At 38.2% G+C, this 19,587-nt stretch overlaps 1 protein-coding gene across 2 annotated transcripts in view; it reads right to left on the bottom strand.

The window, feature by feature from the left end:
• Window positions 1-19,587, bottom strand: part of cdh8 (cadherin 8) — a 126,994-nt gene that overhangs the window by 72,326 nt on the left and 35,081 nt on the right. For both annotated transcript variants that reach the window (XM_088295830.1, XM_088295831.1), the window contains exon 3: window positions 196-490. In XM_088295830.1, the coding sequence (XP_088151956.1) occupies window positions 196-490 (295 nt within the window). The remainder of the gene's footprint in view (window positions 1-195; window positions 491-19,587) is intronic.

Here is a 19,587-nt window from a genome sequence, read left to right as displayed (position 1 = left end):
CAATTAAAGCAACATCCTCCATCCTCACAAACATGTTTGGATGGCACCCGAAGCACCGCTGTATTAATTTGATTTTTGTCATCATTTAATAATTATTCGCCCCAGTTGTCTTACAAATAGTCTCATCCCAGTCCCGTCCTCTTTGCTCATTATTTTGATGCTGCGGCCGCACATTAAAGTACGTTAGTGACTCACCGACCGCCGACATCTCGGCCACGGCCGCCCGATAAGGACCCTCGATGAACTGTGGCGGATTGTCGTTGATGTCTTGCACTTTGATGATGAACTCGGACGGCGGCTCCAGCGGCTCATCTGTGTCTGCATTAATGACCTGGGCCGTGAGCGTGTACTCGGCCTTCTCCTCGCGGTCCAGCCTCTTCATGGCGTGGATGTCGCCCGTCAGCTCATTGATGGCGAAGATGGTGCCGGCCCCCTCGCCGGCCAGCACGTACTTGATGCGCTTGCCGCCCACGTCCAAGTCCGTGTGGAGCTGGAAAAGATGGCAAAATGGGCGTTAAAACATGAATTCCTGAGCTATAAGGAAGATAACTGACATTACGTCCATTGAAGACATAGGTTCATTAAAAATTAAAATTTCTTCGATGTTCAGAAGAACACGTAAGTTAGGTGCTTGACTTCTACAGTATATTTGTCTTTTGCTTAAAAAAAGGCTCGCAACGGCTCTCTAATGTACAACCTCAAAAAATGACCATCGGCCCAACAGTCGATCAAAAAGAAGAGATTTCATTCTTATAAAATTATATTTAGTAAAACACTGTAACATGAATCCCAGTTCAAACTTTAACACTGTCTAAAATAAGAAAAATGAGAACCTGTATTTTCATGTTATCAACAATTATGATATTAAGTTAACTGAAGTCTAAACACATTTCAACACAAAAACCATACAAGACCAACTAGCTTGGTAGGTAGAAGAAGTGGCCTTGACATACGCGCCGTGCTAAAACGAGGTCTGATGGCCCAATAAATCGTACCAGCCCTTTGTTACACATCACACGAGCAACAAAACAACATGCACTGTGGGGCTTTACCGCTAAAAGAAAGTCACCCGACGGACCTTCAGACGTTGCATTAAAAATTCACGAGCGCGCACACTGACCGTCGCTGTTCAAGTAACAAGACCCAAAATGGCCACACCAAACTGCATGCTGCTCATTATTTGGGGGGTAATTATGCACTCATCGTTGTGCTAAAGCTGCATTAACCAAATGAGGGAGTCCGAAGCACAACTCGCTTAGGATGACTGAACTGGCAAAATAAAAAAAATAAAATAAATTTTAAAAAAGGATTTGGCACAGGGTGGTTGTTGTGGGTGGTTCGGTAAGGCTTCTGAATTGTCTGGCTTGTTTATTAAAATTGAACTAAAATTAAATTAATAAAAATTAAATGAACTGACTTAGAAAAAAAAATGCGGATGATGACGTTTTAAAAAAAAAAAACAATGGTACAATTGTCAAAAAATATATAATTGTACCAAAAAATAAAAGTTTTTAATAATGGTGATTTTAATGATGACCAAAATAAACCTGATTCATATTTTTTTCATAATCAAGCAGCCCTACAAGTATGTTACCCTCTCAATTGCCATTTGTGCATTTATGCCAGGTTCAGTGAAGTCTAAACTTTCTACAGACTCCCACACTTGCTTTGTGGGAGATTAGCGCTCTTGAAGACTCGAAATTGTAACCAACCACTTTAAAACAGAAAACTACGTCTTTGGTACTGATGGCTGTAATGGCAACCAGTTCGATACATACAACAGAAATAAATTTGTTAAAATTACCTTAAATTATATGTTACAATTTAAAAGTAATGATATTCACCAAGAAGACCAGCTGATAATTTCCCACAATAAATTCAGTACCAACAATGCTCTAACAAGGCAAGAAACAAATAAATTTCAATATATATGTCTGTAAAAGTTCTCAAATGATCACTTCGACATGATTCCTCGGAAATCACAATATCCCATTCCTGAGGAACTATTTTTAGAGGCTACTCGTATGATTCTTAAGAGTGATGGTGCCCATGGGAACTATGTTGGGGACCACCGCTATAAAATGTTTATAAGAGCTTAGAAATTAGGGATGTAAAATAGAAACATTGTATATTCAGTTGCCTGCGACTCTTTTGCTTGAGTCCTCTTGATCGTAAAAGGTGAGCAACGTTAAATGAGAGCAGGAGAGAGAGGTTCCGGGGGAGACTTTTTCAAATCTGACAATGTTCCGCATCGTTAGCGTTGGCCACAGCAGCGCATTGCAGCAATGGTTCGCATTTCTGCCTCAGCGCTTCTCAATGTTTTGTTTTTTTTCACCAGAGGAAAAAAATAACCTAAACTGTCTTCATAATGTATTTGAGGTTTACAAAAATGCCAACATGGTATTCATCAAAGACTAAATTGATGTTGATGCATACAAAATGCGTGTATTATGTTAACTGAAGACGATACTGCCCGCTGTTTTTAATGTTTAACATTTAAATTAAGCAAACTATGGTGGAACAGTACGGACCAGATCATACAGTTTCTGGTCCTAAATTGTCGTCTACTGAATTGCGCATTGGCTCCAATGGCATGCAAAGAACAAAAGCTCATAGGCACGTCCAAAAATCATCGGCATTCAGCAACTTTAATTGAATTTCCTGCCACAGCATTTTAAACGTCAGCCCTTCTCCGGGAGTCGGTCACGCTGCAGCACAGCTATGCCTGAAAAAAAATAAAAAAGAAATAAAAAGAAATACATAAACAGGTTACCTCTAATGCCAGCTCAAAGAAATCAGTTTGCCTTGGAGGTGACTATTTTTTTCAGACACTGACAAAGCAACATTCACTTCAATTGTCGCACCTTGCACTTTTTGTTTTCCTAATTGCGCCATCATTCCGCATGAACGATGTGGCTCATTAGCAGAAAAACGCCTCGCCACATCCTGCATGCTGAGTAAGTCTTTAAACGGACACAAATTAATGACATTCAGTCATTTTTTTTAAATACTATCAAGGAATTTCTTTTTTCGAGTGTGTTGGTGGCCAAACAGCTGTTAAGTTCCCACACTGTGAGGGGCAATTCATGATTTATTTTAAGCCTTTAGTACTCATACAATACTATCAGCCACAAAAGACCAGTTCACTAGGTTAAGTGAAGCCTGGAAAATATTTTTGCTTATAAAAACAGGTTTGCTACGTTCTTTGAAGAACAATCTGTTTTTGATATTGACAAAATGTGTATGCTAAGCTAACAGAAGTCTCCTAAATTGTCGTTGATGAACTTTAGTGTCACAGTAGACTGAAATGCGCTATATAAATAAAGTTAGATTGGATTGGATTATAAAATAAAATAATAAAAAGTTTTTACTTCTTTTATTGAAGGCTATTTGTGTTTTTATGATTTTAAAACCAGGTTTTTATAGACTAAGTTGTCTCTGATGCTTTTAAATATCATGCTTGTTAAGAGTCTAAATTGTCTTTTACTATTTCCAGTATTTGCAACCACCGGCACACATCAATCTTGCAGGGTTTCATTGACAATTGAGACCAAAAGAATCTATGCGCCCATCCTGTGTAACTGTTTTGCTTCAAATTGGTGGAAAGGAAAGGATTAAATACAGCGTTAAAGGAGTTTTGCCTTTAGTAATATGGCATGACTCCTTCTTGTGACAGTCTCCAAGTCAGCCCTTAATCGAGATTATTCAGACACGTGCAATTTTTGTTAGCATTTCAAAAGTAAACTAAGTTGTCATTAATTAAAATCTTTAATGTTTAGAAACACGCAGTTTGTTTCACTTGATGTTTACAAAAAAATTTACGTTAGGTTGACAGACGCATCTTTTGTAAAAAAAATTGTGGTTTTTGTTCTGTCAAAAAAACGTGTATGTTTGTTTCATTGATGACAGATTGGTCTTTGATGTTTGTGAAAAAAAAATTGGAACGTTGTGATAAAAAAACTTAGGAACTGACTACAATGATTTGCAAATCAATGTATTCTATTTTTATTTACTTTTTACACAACGGGTCGTCTTCATTGGAATTGGGGTTTGTAATCTTGACATTCAAATGTTACATTGTCTTTGATGTTTCCTTAACTCATTTACTGCCATTGACGGCGAAAGACGTCAAAGATCCATTTTTCTCCCTCGGCTGGCCTTGAATGAGTTAAACTGGTAGGCTCGGTTTTTGAAAGACTTAATTGTCTTTTTTGCTGAAAAAAGTGCATCCATAAAATTTGTTGAAAACTCAACTTGTACACCCGTTCATTGCACACTTTAAATCTTTGATGTTTACAAACGCTACAATGGGTGCATTGAAAAACCATTGTCACAAAGTTTTTAAAAGTCTAAGATGTCCTTGATGGTGGAAAAAAATACACGTTGGGTTCATGGAAGACTAAATAAACTATTTCAATCTAGTTCCCACCACCCACACACAGGCGCGCTCTCCCATTCAGCTTCTGCGTATCCTGTCAGCGCAGGAAGAGGACAGAAGAAAACGTGTCAGTCCCAGTAGAAAATTATCTTTGACTGCAATCACTTGAACAATCACACTGCCCTAATAAGGAAGAGTCTGCAGATTTTTTTTTTATTCCCGGCTCCTAAAAAGATCCCTCCCCATCAACCACCAACACCCACCCACCCATTGCCCCGTTTCCTCACGCTTAAGTATAAGCCCTCAGAGGGAACTAATGATTGCGCTCGATGTCAGAGCAAATGCAAGCTTCGACGTGTGCTCCTCCCATGTATGTAGCATGGCGTGAAAGCAGGAACGCTGGGGCGGAGACGCTGTCACACGTCATGGCGGGATGTCAGCAAACGTCTGCGTGATGCACTCTGAGGCGCAGCATCCGACATCCTGCGTCTCCCGGGAGAGTAGGGGATGCGACTCGTGCTAAAGTTTGTCTATTTCTAAGTCTTGTATTGCCCAGAGTGACAAGTTACTGGAAGTATGTGTTCATCGTTAATCCCCAATGCTCGCTGGCCAGTTTGAGGCAGTAACTGCTTTGTATGCAACTGTTTTTTTTTGTACAGGTAAAATTTGGAGGTGGCCACCTCCATCTGATTCTGGGGAGCCACAGGTTTTAAAAATCTTTTTTTTTTTTTTTAATTTTTGTACAAAGGAACCTCAGAGTTCGAACAAGTGTTCAAAGTACGGTTTGTTCAACTTCCAAAACATTTATTCCCATAGGAAATAATGTAAATGAATTTAATCTGTTCCCAAGCTCCCAAAACAATTAAACAGATCTAGAATTCCTGTAAAAACCTGTACACCCTGTATTTAAACAATAATGAATTAATTATAAACATAATAATTCTAAAATTTACATAAATTTATATCTGAATCATTTACCTATTTGTCTGCGGTGTGATGGTTTCATTGGATGGATGTAAAGGAAGGGCTACTTTGACAGGGTAATTGTGAATGCCAGTTCTGTTTTTAAAAAGTTTACAAACCAGCCTCTCCTGGCTTTGAATGTAAAGGCACTGGTATCAGCTTCAGGACCTGCAGGCATTTCCTTTGGGAGATCGCTGAAAATTTGTAAGTCTTTTCACAAATAATAGCCTCACTGATAGTGCCCCCCGCTCACACTTTTTCTTTGATAAACATATGAAATAGCTCTTCATTTCTTCTAATACTAGTGACCTTTAATTTGTAATGATTGTCACTCCTTTGGTAACACTTTCTGCCTTAATTACATCTCTGCTCTTTAGGATAGTTGAATTTGTCGAATTAGCCATACAATAGTGGTTAGCAAGATCACGCGCGCCGTTGTCATACTTAGCGATTATCTCCTTCCTAAGTGATTGTCTCCTTCTTTAATCAAGTGTGGTTTGCATTACTTTGTATGCTAGCACTTCTGCCTAAATTTTTGCCAGGAAAACCCTGGCATTACAAAAATATTTGCTCTTAGAAGGGACTGTCCTAATATGGTGATGTTCTCCCAAGGAAATGCACCGACATTCAAGTATCACGCCTCGCATTATAATATCCTATAAAAGGGACTGTCGTGTCACAAGGCAATGCCGCCACATCTTCAAGAGGAAATTTCCCACGAGGCAATGTACCCTCAAGTAAATCAATAATGGATATACCTAACAATTGAATAATCCCTCAATGAAATGTTCCAACAAGGAAATATCTGAGAAATGCTCACCCAAGGAAATGTCATCAAAAATGAATGCTGTCGATGAAAAAAAATTGTCCGACCAATTGACCATCCCAACACAGATATTTCATATAAGGATATATACTCAATGCAAACGTTTCCTAGCAATTGCCTCAAAGAAGGACCCGCCTTAAAAATTCTGAATGAAATGTCCTCAATAAAAATGCCCCTCACAATTGATTGGCTGAACAACTTTCATCTACAGAAAATCTTCTGACTATTGAAAGTCTTTTCAAAGAACTGTGCCACCAAGAAAACCCCGTCAAAAGTAAAATGTCCCCATAGAAAATGTATGCTCACAACCGAAGGTCTTAACAAGGAAATATGATCACAAGTAAGGAACAGTGATTACAATGTTCCAGCGAGGAAATATACACACAAGTAATCTTCGGAGGAAATGGCAGAGAGGAAATAGTCCCAAGACAAAATCCTCAAATCCAAATAGAAGTAAATTTCCCAACAAATAAATGCACTCATGTAGAAATGTCTTTAGCATGCAATTTTTAACAAAGAAATGTCCTCACAAAAGAATGTTCCAAAGAGGACGCGTTCCATTGAAGAATGTTCTTAGAAGAAAATATTCCAGCTCCTCACATGGAAATGTTCCAATGAGGGAATGTCATGACAGTGTCCTCCCCGTCACGTCTTAACGATTATTTTTTTTCCTAATTAGAAAGTGACCTCACAAATATGTTCCAGCAAGGAAATGAAGAAATAATAATTGTAACTTTCAAAAAAATCTGACACATCAAACTGTTTTTGCAAGGAAATGCACACCAAGGAATAAAAATCTTAATTGAAGGTCCCAACTAGGAAACATTCAATAGATGACTCAGATAAAATATGTCAAAAACAATAACTCTGGTCTAAAGAGCCCCTACAGTGACATGGGGGAAATATATAAATATGTTTCACATTAGTACAAGAAATTCTCTCCTGCTGTCTCCATTGAACGGGACGAGATGTCTCCCATTTTTTTCTTTAAAAATTTGGAATTGAAAATGGACCCATCATATAGTTTTTTTTATCATGTGTTTACTGAACACAACTCGGGAAGCAAAATATGACGAGTAATTTGTTTCCCCTCAAGCTTGTTTTGCCTTGACACAAAAAACATTCTTCTTCTTGTCTGCTGCTGCAGCGGCGTAGAAGAAGAAAAGGTAAGTGCAGAAGGAGAATGTCCTCCGTGTCAAGGCAAAAGAAGCTCGAGGGAAACAAATTGCGGTCGGATTTTGTTTCCTGACTGGTGGTAAATAAACTCAAAATAAAAAGATCAGATAAAGGCTCATTTTCCGTTCTTCATTTTCCAATTTTTGAACTAAAAACGGTAGCTGCCTCCTACCGTACACAGGAAAGATGGCCTTCTAATGAGAAAGTTTTCTCATTAGGATGAGAAACATCTTCCTAGCAAGAGAAACGTATTTCGATTAGCCACCCCAATGTCATTTTAGGGGCTCTGTGCTGGTCCATAAAATATTGCTTTTTTTTTTTTTTTTTTTTTTTTTTTTTTTAAATCAGAGCTGCAGGAAAAGCTAATTGATTTTTTTGGGGGGCGGGGCTGTCCCTGAATCTGAGTTTCTCATAACAATAATAATAATGAGAATAATGAGAATAATGAGAATAATAATAATAATAATAACAATAATAATAATGATAATAATAATAATAAAATAGCAATTATGTAAAATAGTAATATATCTAGCAGTATTTATGAATTCAGGGTTAGGTGCAGCATTCATACCGGATCTGCAAATTACAAGGCATGGTCAAATCCGTATTGTTCAAGCTTGTATAGGTCAACCTTACATACAAAAATTTAAAATATATCAAAAACCTCATGTGATTAAAAAAAAAAAAAAAAAACACAGACCTCTTTTCAGTGTCAAAATTAAAAGTACATATAAAGCCATCGCTGATTAAAATTTGCTGTTGACCAGTATAATTAAATCCCTTGTCAGAAAAGCTTTTCAACATCAAATGACATCTTGCCGCCCCAATTAAGGATGGAAAGCAAAGCGGGACAGTTTCCTAATCGTTCAGTCACACTCCAGCACATTAGCACCCGAGTGACGACAACGACGACTGTGTGATGTCTCCCTGTGATGCCGCTAAATGTCACGATTGTGCTGCGACTCCGATGTGACAAACACAATGTGCTTGTCAAAATGAGGCCGCGACCAGACGAGCTGCCGGGGTGGGGGGGATGTCATGTTAAGCATTAACTATGCAAGAGTTTGCCTGTTGTTATCTAAAGTGTATAGAAACCCCAAGGCTAGCGTTTATATCGTAGTTTGCGTAAGGACATGGCGAATGCCAGATGTTGACCTCTTTTGCTTCCATGTTTTCCATTAAAATACAATAAAGCTTGTGATGGGATATGGGCAAAGCCCTGCTGTGAATAACCACAAAAAGTGGTTGATGCCTCCCATGTTTTTAAATTGTATGTACAAAATAAATGTTACACTGTAAATATACAACACACCTCAAACTCACAATACAAGATAAAAAAAGAATTGTGATTATTTTTGTGATGATCACCCAGCCGTAACGTACGCATAAACATGACTTTCAGCAACAACACTGGTTCAACATACTGTAAAAAATACTTCCATGCATGCATTCTTTATCATCTGTAAAGAATGACAAATTATTAATGTGGTACTGAGAAGCCAATAGAGGAGCTGATTCTTACATTGTCCCACAGAGAGCTAAAGCAAACAAACCAACAGAGAGCAAATGAGCAGCAACATGTGTAATGAAGGAGAAAGTGGAACAAAAACGATTTCATTCTGTTCTATTTTGTTTAACCATATCGTTCATCTCTCTCTTTTTGAAAAGCATAATGTAGATTTTGATTTTCATTTTTAAACAACATGAGCACCAAAAGCTGGCTGACTTGAAAGTGAAGAGCAGCATGATGTAAGATTCCAATAGAGGGTCAACAGTCAGAAGAAGCTACGTGTGAGATTGACCTCGGAGAAAGTTGAAAATGTCTCTTTCTGTACATGTTAAAATGGTAGAAGATGCTGCCAAAGGGTGAACTCACAAGAAAGTAGTAAATGGTGGAAAGAAAGTATGTTTAAGTGACACATACCGCCTGTTGTAAAATATTTGTACGTATGTCAGGGAGGGGGAAAGTTTAGTCTGGGTTGTTACAGGGAGTCTTCTCCCATGTTGCTTTTGCCCTGCTGAGTGGCTTTTACCGCTATGAATTGCGCTGACGACAAAATCTGTCAATGTGAATCTTAACGAGGAGCGCTGTGGTGTTATTTGCCATCAACTTATTTTTTTTATTTTTTTTAACTAAGCGGACTGGGAAAAGTCTTGGCCAAAATTGGTTGTATCTTAAAACTGGAAAAGTTAAAAAAAAAAAAATAAAAAAAAAAGCTATCGCCAGCAGATGGCATACGTACACACACTATTAAATACTACCACTATTAAATAGTGTGCAAATAGATTCTTAAGGCAAATGCAAAACTGTTACACTGATAATATTTGTAATTACATTATCTAACCACATTTTCATTGTTGCTGTTGGTATTTCATAGAAGAAAATAATTATTCAGATGTTTAAGGCTTGACTAAAGCAAAACTTATTTGCGTAAAAGTCACTGTTGTGCGTAAAAATCGACACAAAAGTGTTGTTTTCTGCGTTGTTTTGGTTCAAAATATGCGATTTGCTTGAAATGAACCCCTATTCCACTGTTGATTAGTAAAACAAAATGGAATGTGGTATAAAAACCTTTTTGTGTGTGATGAAAGAAAAAATTCTAATCTTTCATTTGGGAATTTCTGTGTTCTGTTAGTCATAAAACACAATAGTGTGTGAGCCTTGAAAGATCTATCAGAATGCTCTAATTTGACTGGCACTCAATAGGTTCTTTTCTGTTTTTTTTTTAGAATGGCTGGCATTGAATGAGTCAAAAAAGAAATGCTCATTCGAACAAGAATTTGGGCATTGGCATCATGCATGGGTCCTTCAGCAGCATTCATTCATTCTGCAAATCATTTATAAGAAATTAATTTTTAAACCACAATGTTATAATTATAATATTATAATACATAGTTTAAAATCCTGTTCCAGTGTCTTGGGAGCATTGTTAGGTGTATATTTATGGTTTAAACAATTAACATGAGCATTTCTTTATTTGGGATGGGTTTTTTTTTTATCACACATATCGGTGGATCCACTGTAAATAACGAGGGTTCACACATTGGAAAACAAAACGATAAACGTACAGGTGAGGAGCGGCAGCTAAATCACCGGACGAAAAAAAAAAAGGGCAGTAAAGTGAGAGCCGCCATTTCATTTCTTCGGTAACGCCTCAGGCTGGCGTAGCCTAAATAGTTCTTTTAACTCGAACATCCCTGGAAATTAATTGTAGCTTTTCCTATCCCGTTTGTTGAATTTGGACTCTGTTAATTACACCTCCATGAATAATCTGTAACTCTAAATATTGCAATAACATTTGGAATCCGCCGAGCAGATGGCGCAATGCATGATATATGATAGGTTGTGCTATTTTGGGCAAATTAGCCCATCCCCCACCACCCGACCCCCACAATCTGAGTCTTGGGTCATATTGATGATGTGAAAAATATCTATAACTATATGAACTGTTAGTAATTCGTATTCAATGAGAAATTGAATGTCTTATTGATGTAGAAGAGGTGTGAAGAAGCCTAAATTAATTATTCTTTTATTTTTAAAGCCACATCAATCAAATTTAAGACGGCTCGTTCATCAGATTGGGCGACATGAGCTCAATGCCACAGCAAAATTATTTAACTTCCAGTTTGATTTTGCAATATTTTTTAAATACACAAATATTTGTGGTTGGGCTTTTCATCACCTCTATTTACAAAGCTTTTTATGGAAAATGTATTCATTTATTTTTTTTTTTTTAATAAAGATGGTGGTATTCTTAACATATTTCAATGGTGGGTTTGTGGAGTTTGCCTTATTTGGAAGATGTAAATGGCACTTTTATCAGACCCCTCCGTTCATTAAAGGGATTTATACTTCACATATGTACGCCACTTGCGGCGGGAAAAAAGTTATTATCATTGTCTATAATTAATTTTATAACATACCTCATGTACAGTTAATAACTAAAAAAAGTCATTTAAAAATAATATAGCTGGTAATATTTCTTCAAAGAATGAAGCCATGTCGTTTTCAGCCAAGTCTACAGATTGAGATTCCACTTTCAATATGAAAGATGCAGTTCTTTTGAAGACACAAAATACGCTTTTAGAACGAGTGGACCAGGAAGCGCAGCAGACATGGTGCTACGTGAGTTACGCGCCCATGAACAATGCTGGAATGTCTTCCTACCTTCCATGCATGATGAACAGAGCTGCTTTGTTCTGCTGTCTCAACACCTTAACTTATCAGCGCGGCTACATTCACATTGTGGACATAACGATCCACAAGCCGCCGGCTGCATCACCGAGGGAGGGTTGAGTCTCCGAGGAAACATAGATCGAGGCACAGGCAGACAGATGTGCATGGTGGATACATGTTTTCATTCATAAATACGACACTAGCGTGGGGCAATCCCACAGAGTCATTGTAAAATAACTTGCGCCCGGAATGAAAATAGGGCCCAAAGGTGTCAAAACTTTGTTAGATTTTAAATTGCATATTTTCTTCATCTGCTGGTGTTTACTTAAATCTACGGTGTCTTTTTTCCTCCTGTATTTAATTAAATTGTTAAATATTGAGGAACGAAAAGCACCGTATTGGCGCTGTTGGGTGGCTTCTTTGTTGACCCAACCCAAACCCAATCAGAATCAATATTTTCCTCACCCGTGTCAGGGCTTGGTCCTTATCCTCTGCAAAAAGTGTCAGTTCACTGTCTAGTAACATTTTTTTACAGTGACTGCATATATGTATGTTTAAGGATTAAATATATTTATTCAAGAATAATTAAGGCCAGGCCTTATGATGGAGGCCTCACAAAATTTTACCACCTATGACTATGAAGATCCGCCATTTGCTTTTCTCCACTGGACTAAATTGAGCTCATACAACATCATACTTCAAGCTAAGCAAAGCTGAACATGAACTAGTGTTAGCTTCTGATAACCAAAACATAAACACGACATATACGCGACATCCGAACCAAACTTAAAGGCTATCACTTCGAAGGCAAACGCAAAGCAGACCAGAGAGTGTTGTTGTATACACAGATTAGCAATAGCTTCTGATAATCGTCATGTAAACATGATTTAACGTTGCAGGGTAGCAATTACAAGCGTAACCATCCAAGCCAGAAAAACCCATGTGAACGTCGCCGAACGAATCGATTTTACCACTGTAACGATTAAAAAAAAAAAAAAGCACAAACGGGAGCTCATTTCCAAAGATGCCGAGGTATCACTTTAAAAGCTTCAATTACTTTGCCAAATGGCCTATTTGCACAAGTCAGCTCTCCTCTCGCACAAAGAGGAGCGAAGTCTGTTGGGATTCCGTAGCGTCTCTGACACGCAACAATCATCAATTCGGGTGCCCAAGGAGGTCAAACCCAGTATTGGTGGAGGCCAATGAGTGCTGCTTGCCAGGCTCGCTATTCATTTGTTATCAGCGCACACACTCTTCCATTACCGAGACAATGGAAAGGAGATGGTGTCACGGCCCACATGCGAACGGGGGGGGGGGGGCTTCTAAATGAAGCCAGCCTCATGATGTGATGGTACGGTCATTACAGTCAGAATAGAAAAGTAGCTTGGCCCAAACTTTGCTCTCGCTGATAACACCAATTATAAGATTCAAGTGTGCTGGAAAGTCACAAATATCATATTTGGGGTTAACCAGTTTCCAGCTGAGCGTAAAAAAACCAAAGCACAGCTTGTGAGCTAGTATTTGGTTTTTAAGTCAAGATTATTTTCATGAAATTTATTTAAACACAGAAAGATATAAATACACATTTGATGTTTCGTTAAAGAATTAGGAAAACAACATTATAATGAATAAAATGGAGTCAAAACTGTACAAGAATGATGTTTAAAGCTGCAATATTGCTTGCAACTATTTTTTTTCTAATACCAACATTATTCTTCTGAACTTGAAAAATACTGTACGTCATCGTAACTTTAAGACGTTATAACTTTTGTATTGCAACTCCAAAAATGTATGCCCGTAACTTTACAACTTTATTCTTGTGATAGTACGACTTCATTGCTACAATTTTGCAACATTTTTCTTGGAACCTTTTGAATATGTTGATTTTAATCAATTTGTCACTTTATTTTTGTTTTCAATTTTCTAGTTAGATTTTATTATTATAGGAGTGTGTTTTATTTCTCTCACAGGATGGGTATGGGTCATGTTTTTTTTCTACAGTGATTCAGATGGTTTGATGCAAGCAACCCGTGTTTAACTGCGCCAAGACTTAGACATGTTTCCAGCAGGCGGAGTGAGATTTCTCGGTCCAGATGGAGCCACTCTGCTTTTGTGATTCATCTTTCATCATTTCACGCTCGCTCCCGCCTTCTTTTTGCTCTCATGGTTTATCGAAAACCCGGAACAAACGTCAATGATGCATCTGCAGGGTATGCGATTCTGTTAAATATCACGTGGGACACAAGTTTGACATGCACAAATTGTGCATGTCAAAGTTGATGTTGTTTTGTGAAATTGTGAAATTACAAGTTTTGTAAGTAAAACATTTTGGCAGATGGCAGGGGAGGGCTCGTTGTATTTGCTGTCTAAAGAAAAACATGCATCTCTAAATAGTTTTCATCTGGCAAATGTTTTTTTTTCATCCAAATATCAATGTAAAAGAATTTTGTTCATGTTTGGAATAAAAAGGAAATTATATTTAAAAAAAAATAAAATAATACCTGCCAAAAAGAGAATATAAATTCCAGTGAACACAAATTATGACTATTTTACTTAAAAAAGAAAGTAAAATCAAATGTTAGTGGTGAAGAAGATTCATTATTTTTCCTGGTCATACAATACTGGGCACATGTTGCTAGGCAGAATTCGTAGGGCTGAAAAATAACTGCTCCATTGGCAAATTACAGATGTCCACTGAAAAGCATATACTGCATCACCAAATTTCCATTTTGTTTTGTTTTGTTTTTATATTGAAATTTAACAAAGCACTTGTGTTTACGTTTAAGAAAAAAATGACTTCCCGTATAATCACACCATGAGCCAAATAAAATGTCATCTGATGACCATGCACACTAAGCTATTTGAATGACTGTTTTGCGATCTATGAAGTGTAAAACCAATTTCATAATGAGTTGTTAACTTGTGTGCCTCACTGCATTTTGAATACAGTTGAAAAGTAACGTGTCCATTTTTACCTTGAGAATACTGGAACAAATCAGTCTATCAGTTAAAATAAAGAAATCATTTCTGCCTGTCCTTCATCCGCGGTCTTTTATTCTACTGTAGCGCGTCAATGTAACATAAATGACTTCTTTTAATGAAATGTTAAATAACGCTCGAGAGCACAAAAAAAAAAGCTTTCGAGTGGCTGTGGCAATTCCTTTGAAGCAGAAAGGCTAATTTGATGACCTTAAGGGTTTCAATTCCTCCTGAAATCCATCTAATATTTTTCAATGTTATAAAACTAAAATGGAGAGAAATGGAAGTTGGCGACTACCAGTTAATTGAGGTGAATATAAAGCACTGTCAATGTGCCACATATGGACATTCCTTTTCTTTTGTAACCCCAATCAGGTTGTTCACATATAGTATGTACAGTACATGCACATATCTCTGTAATTGGGCAGCACTTCATTGCGGCTTATATGCAGATGTTCTGCACAGAAGCCTGGTGGGCCTGTTAGAGCCTTTTGTTGACAACCCGAGGAGAAAATTAACGTGTTGCGATGCCCCATGTACAGACTTCGGGATTTATTTTGATATGGGACATAATAAGTCAAGCAGATGTGACATCTGTAAAGCTGGTTGTGTTTTTCCCTATTTAGAGCAGAAAAAATATTTTTTTAAAAATAAAGGGATCTTTGCAGTTAAATGTCTTAGCCCCAACAGACACCTGGTAATGTCCCTGTGGTGGAATGTGGATAGAAACTCTACATAAGAGAGACGATGTTTGAACTACTATTCCACTGTACTGCACAGACAGAGAAAAGCCTGATAAATTTAAATATTTTCCTAGGGGAAAACATTTTAATTAAATTGCCAATGAAGCAAAGTGTTTAGCTGCTGTTTCTGGTGGAGTAAATATATGGAATATCTAGTTATTTCATTATTATAAATAAATAACCCAAATATATTAGCTATAGCAATATAATAAAATAACTTAAATAGAAAATAGAAAATTATATTCTAAATAAATAGGATAAAAACAATATAAATACAAATATAAAGAATATAAATGCGTCACTGATGGTGTAGTGGTACACTCGCCCGAGTTGTGTGGGGGCAGCGTGGGTTCAGTTCCCACTCAGTGACGGTGTCTATGTCTGCCCTGTGACTGGGTGGCGACCAGTTCAGGGTGTAGTGCACCTCTCGCCCGTAGTCCAGAACCCTCCCGCGACCTTGTACAGCATAAGCGGTGTGGATAATGACATAAGAATATAAATACGCAATAATAATGAAAAAAAAAAAACTGGACTTGGACATGAAATCCGCGATCGACCAGGGGTGTTCTCTCATTTACGCTGCTTACTAGCGCTAAACAAACCTGTGTTTTTTTATGTCCTCTCCAGCATGCAAGAGGCCAAACTTCATTCGACTGCCACTGTGCTGGCGTGAGCCCAGCAATAAAGTAACAAAGACATAGGCATTGATAAACTTTCTAGCTTAGCTTCATGAACTTCTTAATTTATTTAATGCTTAATTGCTGACTAAATATTTCCATACTTACGCAAACGCTTCCATGGGAAGTTCTTGAATGTTGCGGTGTGTCGCACGCTTCACCCACATACCGTACGTCACACATAAGCGTGAGATTTGTGCATGACCTGAATCTGGAAAAAATTATTGCTGCTCAATTCATGTCACCACCCATTCGTGCCCAGCCCTAATATATATGTATATGTATGAATTTGTGTGTGTATGGAGAGAGAGAGAGAGAGAGACTGGATTGTATTTGTTGTTGATTGATTCCATCTATTTAACTATTATTAGATCCATATACAGTAATATCGATGGATGAAGTCATGGTTGAAGCAACCTCTCATCCACTCAACTTCCAAGTCTTTTTTTTTTTTGTCCTTTCTAAACTGTTTCGATTGTATCCTTCCCACAAGAATTATGAGTATTACTGGTATTACTGATAATGCAACCGATTCAGTACATCAATATTCAGCTGGCGCGTCTCTACATTCAAAGCCAGAGAGAGGCTCTCTGCGGACTAGAAAAAAAAGGAGGATTTCAGACAGTATTTGCTTAGGTCCGAGAACAAAAGGGCGACAGCACACGCAGGCTCCATCGACCGTTAATAATCATCTGCGCCTCGTCCTTTGAGAGGGCCCGTGATATGAAGTATCATTAGCCATGCAAATAGCAGCTCCTCGTCTCTGGGATTAGAAGAGGGGGAAAATGAGCGAGAGGCACGACGCTGGCAGAAACAATTAAGCATTGCAGGATCGAGCTTTTGGCAGCCGGCTCAGGCTTGGCAAGGCGACGGCGTTGACGTCAACGCCCTTGTCTGAGTGAATGTGACACAGCAACGAGCGTCGCTTAAAAAACATGTCAGACCGGCTCACGCTGGACAGACGCAAAGAGAGTGTCTGCCTTTCCCCCGACGTACCTGTTGGAGTCATAAGGGGAGCCTTGCTACTCTCGACACGGCAGGTGGTTTGTTTAACAGTGTTCGGGAGAGGGTTGATAGAAAGTGTTTAGGAAAAGGCTGACACTGCTGAAAACTAAAAGGGAGGTTGAAACTCATGTTACGTTAGCAGTATTGCCTAAATAATTTGCTAATTTACTCCGTATATTTTACAAAGTATCAATGAAAGCATTCTCAAGCCTTTCTACTTGCACTATGTTTAAAATGGAAAAGGATAAAAATAAAAACACAGAGTGTGATTTGAATATGAAACATTTCTTCGTTAACAAACCAACAGAACTTGATTTTTATAAGGAATGTAGCTGCTTTAAAAAGATACAATTCATGATATTACTTTAAATTTTTGTAAATATTTTAGTTAGAACCTTTTCAAAACTGTTTCAAAGAAGACCCGCAGATTTATGTGCCCCAGCTGCATGACAGTATCAAGTGAAAAAGCTGATGTTGAGTAGTCATATTATGGGTGCGTGTGACTTAACTGTATCAAAAATGTACCTTCATTTGTTTCGCAAAGACAATTTAAACAACTTGACAGCTATTTTGTGGACATTGTGGACAATGATGTTAACAGAGTTACCCTCAATCCCCGTTCATTCTCCAGCGCTGCAACATTGGTTTGCTTCCCATAAATGTCTTTTTGCTGCGGAATGCTTCAATAGTCTCAACACAGAGAACTGCACACAGGCTCACACATCACGATCAGGATTGAAGGCGATCTCCAAGTGCCCACTTCACAGCTGTGATCTGTGATGGCCCTGGCCAACTTTACATCTTCCGCAAGTGGGGATCTTCTTTCCGTTCCTAATAAATGCACTTTACGCGCATCAATCTCCTTCATGGACCCCAGCGAGTCAGTTTATGCTTCTGCAATGTCAACTGTGCTCCTCTCCTGCGCTGAATTTAAAGGGTGAGAGAAGCTGTTTCCATGGGCCGGCAAGCAAGATTCAGTCCTGCCATCGATATCAAAGTAAAGTGCTCCAAGACAGAAATCTCGCATGATCGCACACGATCTCACAAAAAACAAAGAAGAACAGACACTTGCGGATAAATGCCGATGGTTGCCAAGTGTTTGTGAAAAGGAGGGTTAGGGAAGGGCAAGTAAAGAAAATACTTCCTGTCGTCTGGGGCGCCCATTTTTATACAAAAATTTGTTATTTTCTTTTATTTACGGCCACTGTCTTCGTTGATCAGTCAGGGCCCTTCTTTGATTGGCTACATTCTGTTCACATCAGAAAAGTCAGATACCTCTGGAGTGGTCGACTTTCCCCAAACACAAGCTTTTTGCTCGTAAATTTTGGACACATTTATTATTTAAGATTTTCTGTCCGTCCAGTTTTGGATCCTTTTACCAAGATAAATCCACTCTTAACACCTCAATCCAAACGATTATCGTATAAAACAATCTTATAAGACATACATAGGATTGTCTGCTATTTGACATGCTTGGTCGGGGAAAGGGGAAAATCGCAAGAAAAAGAGCCAACTAACTTTATGAGTGTGCCTCGACTTACATAGTCATTGCTGTCAGACACTACACATTGAGCCTCGCAACATTCAATTGTTTACACTTGCCCTGGAAAATATCTAGCGTATTCTTTATCATTTTCCAAAAATATGAGAAGTATTACATAGGGAAGACAGACAGAACGTAGTGTATAAGGTATTCAGACAAACACAGTTAACTCTGATAACCACAAACGATTAACTTGTACACTGGAAAATCAAGAGGGAGTTTTAAGTTTATGCATGCAACATATCACACAGCTTCTTGTGGCTAACATGTCAATCCCAAACGTAAAACTTCTTACAGGTATGCTGGAAAAAAAAACCATGAGTATTCCTTGCCACTTTGAAGAGAAGGACGTCTTCCAGAGTCCATGGAAGGCACCGTACAAGGTCTTCTGACTAAGGTGACAGACTGGCACGTTAACAGCTGCTACAGATTGAAGCACAAACTACGCAACCTATAGTACTGATTGGTAAATTAAATTTTAAGTCTAAAACATTCGCTAATCTGGTTGGTGTGTGGGGAAGTTACCCATTCCGACAAAACTGTTACAGAGAGCAGAAGGTTTTTGCATTGACAACAAAGAAATCAAGGCAAACAATGATAATAAAGCTGAAATAAAGTTCTGCTAAATTTATTTTGCTAAACTACAACCCCCTTCCTCCCTCGAGTGCGTGATGAATTGCGGAGTGGAAATTGCTTCTCATAATCCCGGATTCCCTTGTTACCAGAGCCTTTGTTTCCTATTTACTTTGTTTTAATCACGGGCAGAGCTGAGAAAACAATCAAAATATGAAAATCAATCTGATGTATTTGTGTGAAAAGGTTACCTGGAGCAAAGTAGGAAAGCAGGTTAGGCCCGAAGGGGTATGCATTGGAATAAAGGTGCTTATTTTAAGAACAGGCAACAACAGATAGTCGCAGTGCGCCGCCTCATAAAAAGAGAGAAAATCTTTAACAAGCCAAATGAGAAAGAGACAGCGGGGATGAGGCCCACCGAGTCCACTCTATCATCCGCTAAGATAAGCCCCCGAGTCCAAAAAGGAGCCGACGCTAACTTCAAAAGGATTTAATGTTCACACAAGGAAATTTTTGGACTGTGTGAATTAGTTCTAGTGTTTAATTC

The sequence above is a fragment of the Idiotropiscis lumnitzeri genome, chromosome 5 (assembly GCF_059441095.1).
Source record: "Idiotropiscis lumnitzeri isolate Australia: NSW breed Sydney's pygmy pipehorse chromosome 5, RoL_Ilum_1.0, whole genome shotgun sequence".
In the NCBI taxonomy this organism is placed as follows: domain Eukaryota; kingdom Metazoa; phylum Chordata; class Actinopteri; order Syngnathiformes; family Syngnathidae; genus Idiotropiscis; species Idiotropiscis lumnitzeri.
The sequence above is the reverse complement of the archived record's forward strand: the minus strand, read 5'-3'. Positions and strand labels throughout refer to the sequence as shown.